Below are 9,183 nucleotides of genomic sequence, written 5' to 3'. Positions count from 1 at the left end.
TCACTATAGGCTATCAATCAGAAGTTACAGATAATTTTGTGGGAATAACACTCCGATTTATAAAGCGTAAATAGTGGAGGAAGAAAATTTATTAGATGTGTGGCCGACAGTTAATAGAGTGAAACACGGGACAATCAGTATTGCCGCCATTTCTCAACCACGTCACTCAGTCCGAAATATTCCAACCCAAGCCGTCAGAATTATTTCAAATTCAGTGATCAACTTTGCAACCACGATACAATAATGGAACCGCTATATTGGAATGTTCCAAGAAAATGTAAAGTTAATAACCCATGATGTAAAATTATAATTTATTATAATGCAATAATTGGTGACACTAATTGTCAGTAATAAACATTTAAATGGTGGTTATTAAACTATTGTAATGCACTTTACATCAATGATGATCGAGATAACAAGTAAGGCATTGTCAAATGTAAGATGAATTAGTAATGTGATAGTTAATTAATTAATTAATTTTATAAAAGTTTATCATCATTTAGAATGATAGTAAACTTCTGGAAATCTTCCAAGCTGGCGTTAGAACAAGATTTCAACACGTTTCCAGCTTGATAGTCTATGTTTATATTGTATTTCATCAGTCAGTAGAAGTAGGGGAGCTGTGGGCGTCAAAATCCACCTCGTCAGCATTATTTTTGCTGAGTCAGCACCGAGGTCATTGACCCTGAGGTCATTGACTCCGGTCACGTGACTATGACGTCATCACCACGTGCTATTGTTAGTAAACAAAGCCACGTGTTCTTGTTTGTAAACAAAGCCACGTGCTTCTTTGACAGCCACGTGCTATTTGATAGCTGTCTTCGACAACAACGCATCGCTAACCTCAGTGCTGCCATCTTAACGGGCCTAAACCTCAGTGCTGCCAACTTAACCTTACTAGCGCAAGATTTGAATCGGTAAACAAATCCACGTGCTTTTTTGACAGCTGTCATCCGCCATCTTGCATCGCTAATCTTTGAAATGTTAAACACCTAAGTGAGAACAAGCTATATACTTGGATGCCAGTGTCTTTAACGGAAACGTTCCTCGAGGTCACATACCTGGATGTTCTATGGTGCTGACTATCCACACTGTTCTCAGCTTGTAGTCCGGCTTCAACCACTTAATTCGACGATACTGTGCAAGTATATTGCTCTACTCAACTCCCAATTAGAGAGCGTCATATGGTCTGCAACCCTTAGTAACAAAGGAGGCAGAGAGCTGCTAATTTAATCACAAGGAAGGTAGTTCTGGGGCCAACACTAACTCATATTTAACAGTTTTATTACATTGAAACAATTTATTTACATTGGTACAAGCCTTAGCACAGAATACCATTCGCTTCCAGGCAACTACACAACACAGAGTTCTTTGTAACCGGCAGGATCCCTCACTGTTGTAACACTGAATCTCGTGAGAGGAGGAAGGGCTCCTTCTCACCTCCAAGGCGCAGGTAGGGATTGTACTACGGATAGAGGGAGACACACTAGATTACTGTTGTGTGTCCAAGTAACTTACTTATTCAATGAGCACTGCTCTAGGAAGCGTACCACCTCATGGCGCCTTCCCCCCTCCGTTTGGCAAGGGTCAGAGCTGTGCAACTATTAGTCTTAGCATTGAGACTAGTGGGGTCTAGTGTGTTGAGGAACTTCACTACTTCAAAGTGACCTCCACGTGCAGCCCAGTGTAATGGTGTGTAACCACCACTATTCTTAACATTGAGACTAGTGTGGTCTAGTGTGGTGAGGTACATCATTACTTCAAGGTGACCTTCACATGCAGCCACATGTAGTGGAGGGTAATCATCAATAGTCTTAACGCTGAGACTAGTGTGGTTTGGTGTGGTGAGATACCTCACTATATCGAGGTGACCCCACTGAGCAGCTTGTACACGAGTAATACCCAGCAACTCTCCAGTAATACCTGCCTCCTCCACCAGGTACATCACCACCTCCACGTGGCCCTCTATGGCTGACAAGGAAAGTGCAGGCACTCCTTGTCTGTGGGTACCAATGTTCACATCAATGTCACTCCTTCCAAAGGAGAGACAGTCCTCTAGACCTCGATTTTCTCCTTTCCTACCAGAGCCTCCACAACATGCAGCTGTCCCCTTCTGGAGCATGGTTCAAATCGGTACGCTTCGAGTCCACACAGGGATTTCTTGCAAGAAGGAAATTCACCACATTGATATATCCCTGATCAGCGGACCAATATAGAATTTGCTGAAGGATTTCGTGACCTGGTTCGTACTGGACGAGCAGTTCCCGCCACTGTGGACCTTCCTCTCTTTTCCGCCAATCCTCTCTCTCTGGAGAGGAAGTTTCTCTCTCATCTCGCACGCCAGCTCTCTCTTCTCAACAACCTTCTCTCCGTCCTTACATGCACTTTCCTTTTCCTCCTCTCTATTCTTATATACTCTCTCCAACTCCTCTTCTCTCTCCTTACGCGCTTTCTCCACATCCTTTGCTTTCTTCTCAAACGCCTCTTCTATCTGTTCTATCACCATCTCCTTTTCAGCACATCTTCCCATGAACTAGCGCTGTTCTCTGTCTCATTAGGGCTTCTCCCCAATTCTTCCACCACTCTAGTATCATCTTTCGGCTGCAACTCCCTCCTCTCCACATGTTCCGCCAGTAACCCATAGAGTGCCGCACACAGTCGCACCGAGTCTGGAACACACAATAACACCACAAATTAACAGATAGTCCTCCTTAGAGCCGGTTTACATGGGATCATGTTAATGAAAGTGGCCACCATGAGAATTACCTGAAAGGAAATTGATTAAGTTACGAAGTGCTGCAGACATGGCAACCCTATTATAATGTTCTAGAAACTTACTTCGTCAGCTGAGTGGCGCTGTAGTCAGGTTGCCAACAAAGAAAGAAAGAATAAATTGCACGCTAAAAGGATGATTTAAACATTGAATCTATTTGCAATGTAGAGCCCTCACCTGCCACACATTTTATATTGAACTACCTGTATTTCTCAATGTTTACGGTTGAATATTTACTTCTAGGATTGTTACGACCTGTCAAATATCTATGATGTGAATTTTTGGAGGTTTCTTTACAGTGAGAGAAATTGATATTCTAAACTTTTTAATTTTAGTTTTAAAGTTAATATATTTTAAATTAAAAATTATGTTATTCTGTGTTAGGTTTTTTTTGGGCAGCTCAGTTTGTCTACGGAATAGTTCATCCTTTCAAAGTAATAGCAACCCTCGATTCCCTATTCAATGAAAGTTAAACAACTATAATTAATGCCAGACTCAGATTGAGGTCCTCTAGCCGCTAATACCACGCTCGGAAGCTAAGAGCTCATAACACCCCTTCTTAGTTTTTTCTTAGAGCAGTATTCCATCACCCTCCTACCTATGTTACATCACTCCACAGAGAGTCGCAAGTTAGGAAGGGCATCCGGTTAGGAGGATAGAACCTCGAATTGGGTGAAATACATGAAAAAAAGCCCTAGCACAGCCTCCACCGAGTTAGTGCCATAAGAGCCCTTGTATACGCGTGCTTCTACTTACTTGTGTCAGGCCACTTACTTTCATCTATCCTATCCGACCTTCCTCGGTTAAATCTTGTTCTTTTCCAACCCCACGCTATTACGTTTACGAGGGCTAAGGAGTCTTTAATTTCCCCGCCTTTCGTAGCTCTTGTCCTTCTTTGTGTGATACCTTGCGCGGTCGCTCCACTCCCCAAGACCCAAGGTCGCTTTTCAGCGTTAAGCCTCAATGAATAAAGCACATTGTGTATTAAGCCCTACACCATCTCCCTAGTACCATGTCAAGTCCTAGGAGTTTAATGCGTGGCCAACGCGACGTTAGGCCTGCATGAGCATCGAACGTGAAGTGTAGGTAGGGATTTTATTCTGTATTCGGGAATTCTGATAATACGCGAAATCCTGCAGAGCTAAATTCCGGCACTACATTATTTTTACCTATTATATTGGGTATTCAATATAAAAATAAGTTAGGTCTTCCTGTGTGATTGTACCTAAGTTGTGAACATGTAGAAAAAATGAACTTTGTATTCCATGGGTCAGCAAACACATCCAAACTAGTCAACTTGCACGAGCAATTATTTTTTTGCTGATATGTGCATCCTAGGTTCAACGTTTCTAGAATTTCCAACATGCTTCCCAATATTACGTCCCCTATGAGTAAAACATTTGTATTACACCATATCCCTAGTCCTATGTGTAGCCATCAGCTCCCACAAATCTCAGGATCAAAGTCGAATCTCAAACTTGAGACTGTAACGCCCTTGTAAAGTTAAGCCTGGCGTCAAACGCATGGGTTAACCTAGCACATTTGACCATAATCACGTCAGCAATTAGGTCTCGAGATGTTAACGCGTGGGTGAGGCGGGTTGATGTACTGGTCATCCTCCTCAGTTGTATTCCCCGACCCCCATAGTCTGTAGCTCCAGGACACTGCCCTTGAGGCGGTAGAGGTATAATCCCTCGGTAAGTCCAATGGAAAAACCGACCCTGGAGGGTAAACAAATAAAGAAGCCGAAGAAGAAGAAGAAAGGTTTAGGGAATTGCCTCTATAAGGTTCTGTGTATGCCTATTTACCCCTGTGTCCTAGCAGAGCGCCCTCCTGAGTTAGTACTCCCTTTTAGTCACCCTTGCGACTGGCAATATACCATTGATGCAATTCTACCCCTCCATCTCACCTCATAAAAAACGGGGATCTGGGTGGAGTGACGTCATCATAGTAGCAAAAGCTGTAGTGACGTCACCGCGAACAAGCTTTGACCTGTAGCTGAAGACTCCAAGTTCTCTCAAGTCATAACACACTGTCGCATTCCTTTACAACGCCAGATAGGAAAAATACAACTTAGCTCGCAAAGTCATTCTTTTTTCTTCTGCTGACATATACACGTCTCCACATTTACTGTAGTCAGTACATCTTCATCGTACACATATTTCAATCAGGGTGAGGATATTTGAAATGCACTTAAGCTCTTTTAGTTTTTGAGTTTATGTCAACTCCACGTTCGAATCCTGAGGAGTGACATTTACTCTGCTCACCTAGGGTTGAAGTGCCCCCTACGAGCGTTAGCCAAGGAGGTTAGATAGACGACAGCTTAACACACAACATGCCTAGACTCAGATACAGATGCCCGCGATTTCGCCAATGCAGACACAACAACAGCACAGGTTGCTCGGCTCCTACCTAAGGCAAGGGTGCCCCTGGATGAGCTTTACTCTTATAGAACCCCACCATATCAGAATGAAGTGTCCTACAAGAGTTGACCCAGGAGGTTAGATAGACAACAGCTTACCACCCAACATGTCTAGACTCAACTAAATACCCCTAGTTCACCAATGCAGACACAACAACGGCACAGGTTGCTCGGCTCTTACTTAAGGCAAGGCTGCCCCTGGAGTAGCTTTACTCTTTTAGAACCCCACAACATCAGAATAAAGTTCCCTACAAGAGTTGGCCAAGGGGGGTTAGATACACAACAACTTAGAATACATCATGCCAAGACTCAGCTAAAGCTCCCAGTTCGCTAACCCATGCTCTCTCAAGACAGGCATCTCTTTTAGTAGCCTCTTTCGACAGTATTCCATAAGATAACGGCATCCTATTGTCTGAAGGTGTAAGAGGACGTAACACGTGTCTAGTATCATAATCTCCAGAAATCCCTTCTGCAGCTGTAGTGTTGTATCCAAGGGACGAGCTAAACCTTGGTATAAAAACTCCTACATTCAGCTCGAAATATATCACAGGCAATGTGCTTCAATGTGGTAGCAAACACTTGTACTGAATTGTGGATTTGTGACAATTAGACCTATATTCTACAGAGTCCTTGCGGTTACCCCGCTAAGTCTTAAACTTATTACCATATTATAAGTTCAATATTAATAGTTCATGGTGTAGGTTTCTGTAGTCACGTACTTCTACAGATGAGTGGTCCTGAGTTCGGGATACAAGTTGTTACAGAATAGGAGTGGCCACCTCAAGTATATTCTGAGTTGTAGCCCTCCCTGTTAAAAGCCACTGCAGTGAGCTCAGAGTTTGATCAACGGCATTCTGTGAGAAAGAATTCCCGAACCACACTATCTTTTCATCGGTCTGTTTTCACATCAACTTTGCTGCATGGGAGTGAAAGCTGGGTGGATGTGGGGGTACATTGTTTATGAGATATGAGTAACAGACCTGAGAGTAGTGAGAATGACTGCTGGTACAATGAGGTGGAAACAATGGCAGGAGGATATTCGGAATGAGGGTAGTTCAATCCCAATTCGTACAGTACAGCTGTTGATTTAATTTGGCTTTGGTGGTGGGGTCATGTTTGGCGAGTGGCGAAGAATAATGTACATTGCAATAGGACCAATACGGCGATAGTTAGACTCAGTTCTTAACGAGATAAAGATTAAAGCTATGAAAATAAATGAACCACAGAGAGTTGCAGACTGAACGCAAAATACGTGACAGTTGTAAATTAAGAAGTACTTATAAGACACACTTTGACAGTAATTTGTGTTTGTATAAAGCCTGTCCTTATTCCTCCTTCCAAGATGCGCAGAGATGAAATGACACCAGACGCCGCTAGCTGCAGGAGAAGATGGCCGATACACAGCTTGGTCACGTGTCAGAGCTTATCGCTTCTCTCAGAATACCTGATGTATTCAAACATGTGGAAAAAACAACTTCAGGAGAAAAGAATTAACAAGTAGATTTTGAGATAAAAGAAACAAGTCAGGGAATAGAGAGTGAGTAACTCTCATGTATTCCCTCTCAAGTTGACATTGAGGTGACCATGATTTTGTAACCGTTAGAATACACCTAGCATTTCTGTAACTTAAATGTTTTCTCCATGTAGTCACCTCTCTAACGTCGGGCCATAAGCCCAAATAGGGTTTTAAGAATTTCATGTAAATATCAAGTAGTGAATGTGTTCGCCTCCTTACCATTTCGATTTTCGGCCAGTAACTTTACCTTTTGTTTTTACCAAAGGTCAGGTAGGATGGGTACTTGTTACCCCTGTTACAGTTAACACCATTCACTTCTTTTTTAGGCAGTTAGACTGTTGAGCAGTTAGGACAGGGAGTACTGTTTCATTTTGTTAAATGTAGGTTGTGCCTGGATAGGCCAGGAACTTGTAAATTTCGAGAATAGTCCACAAAAAGGTGAATTTGTGGAACAAAAATCTCTTCCCCTGATGTAGAAATTGGAAGATCCGTCTCCTTGACAGTTGATTGAAAGGATCAGTAGCGCTGATTTAAAAATTGTAATTAGGGAGCTTCATGCTTATATTGTTAATTTATTGTTATCTAATTTTTCCAACATTGTACCCAAGATAACAAGCCAGATCTGTACCTGAATTGTTATTTGTTTAGCAAAGTGTAAAATTTAATATTTGAAAAGAAACAGTACAAGATAAAGAAATATAGCTCCAATGTTAAAGCAGCTGCCATCGTGTTGTGAGGTGATTGCCGTAATATTTCTGTACTTATCTACGACGAAACACTTCGAGGTACTGTCATGCGCCCCGGATTAACGAGGTGGATATCTGCCAACACTCCTGCGTGACGGTACAAGCTACAGGGATGAATGAACATCTGCCATCCACTCTGAATGTTCATAAGCGAAAAATTTGCATTTATATTTCAGAGAAGGTGCCTCTAGATTACCTTACATTTATACCGTAGGCCCAGTAGGCTTCGAAACACTGTGCCGGCGCAATCAACACATCAAGGCTTCACTGTTTCGAAACATTAAGATCACTTCGTGTGTCGTGTCGCGTGAACAGGAACCATCGATGCTTCGGAACAGCACAGCTTTGAAACAGTGACGGTGCTTTGTTCATCTCCTCGCCTCACTCCCCGTGACATTGCCCTGAAGATAAGCCGAGACCCTTTATATTCCGAATCGTGAGTCAAATGATTAAAGTAACAATGCACTCCAGAATGTAAGGTCTTTCACACGTAAACATTACATTATTGTTCTCAAAGCAGGGTCATATTATAAGAGAAAGTCGCAAATGTTTCTAAAATTAGTTTTAAAAACTTCAATTTGAAGTAAAATTTTAAACTGGAATAGACCAAGTCTGTTACTGTACACATAATACCGATCTTGGGCTCTTCTGAGATTTTATTACTCATTTTATAATTATTCAAGTTGGTCCACTTACTTAGACTACTTTTGCAACTAGATTATGTATACATAGAATAACTATTTTGAAATGTTTTTAAATTTCGTTAATCATTTTATAATTATTCACATTAGTTACTGTTTTAATGTGCATTTAGCGGAAAAATTGATTGCTTTTAGTACCATTGTAAGCGCGTAATGAGGAAGGAAACGCTGTATATTACCGGTCATACACTGACTGACAGTGACAATGCAACACCAAGGAAGAGTGGTTCGAAAGGGATGAAAGTTGGGGAAAAAACAGAGACGGCACGGATGAATAATTGATGTTTATTTCAAACCGATATGCAGGTTACACAATGCGCACGGCATCGACTCAGTAGGATGTAGGACCACCGCGAGCGGCGATGCACGCAGAAACACGTCGAGGTACAGAGTCAATAAGAGTGCGGATGGTGTCCTGAGGGATGGTTCTCCATTCTCTGTCAACCATTTGCCACAGTTGGTCGTCCGTACGAGGCTGGGGCAGAGTTTGCAAACGGCGCCCAATGAGATCCCACACGTGTTCGATTGGTGAGAGATCCGGAGAGTACGCTGGCCACGGAAGCATCTGTACACCTCGTAGAGCCTGTTGGGAGATGCGAGCAGTGTGTGGGCGGGCATTATCCTGCTGAAACAGAGCATTGGGCAGCCCCTGAAGGTACGGGAGTGCCACCGGCCGCAGCACATGCTGCACGTAGCGGTGGGCATTTAACGTGCCTTGAATACGCACTAGAGGTGACGTGGAATCATACGCAATAGCGCCCCAAACCATGATGCCGCGTTGTCTAGCGGTAGGGCGCTCCACAGTTACTGCCGGATTTGACATTTCTCCACGCCGACGCCACACTCGTCTGCGGTGACTATCACTGACAGAACAGAAGCGTGACTCATCGGAGAGCACGACGTTCCGCCATTCCCTCATCCAAGTCGCTCTAGCCCGGCACCATGCCAGGGGTGCACGTCTATGCTGTGGAGTCAATGGTAGTCTTCTGAGCGGACGCCGGGAGTGCAGGCCTCCTTCAACCAAT

At 43.1% G+C, this 9,183-nt stretch overlaps 1 protein-coding gene across 1 annotated transcript in view; it reads right to left on the bottom strand.

Annotated features, from left to right (window-relative positions):
- Nucleotides 1-2,513: 2,513 nt before the first annotated feature.
- The window catches only part of LOC136886639 (zinc finger protein 33B-like), a 145,608-nt gene continuing 138,938 nt past the window's right edge, over nt 2,514-9,183 (bottom strand). The window contains exon 4 of the mRNA XM_068230867.1: nt 2,514-2,669. Within this exon, the coding sequence (XP_068086968.1) occupies nt 2,514-2,669 (156 nt within the window). The remainder of the gene's footprint in view (nt 2,670-9,183) is intronic.

Source organism: Anabrus simplex, chromosome X (assembly GCF_040414725.1).
Source record: "Anabrus simplex isolate iqAnaSimp1 chromosome X, ASM4041472v1, whole genome shotgun sequence".
Taxonomy (NCBI): Eukaryota; Metazoa; Arthropoda; class Insecta; order Orthoptera; family Tettigoniidae; genus Anabrus; species Anabrus simplex.
Note: the sequence above shows the minus strand (reverse complement) of the source record. Positions and strands in the feature narration are given on the sequence as shown.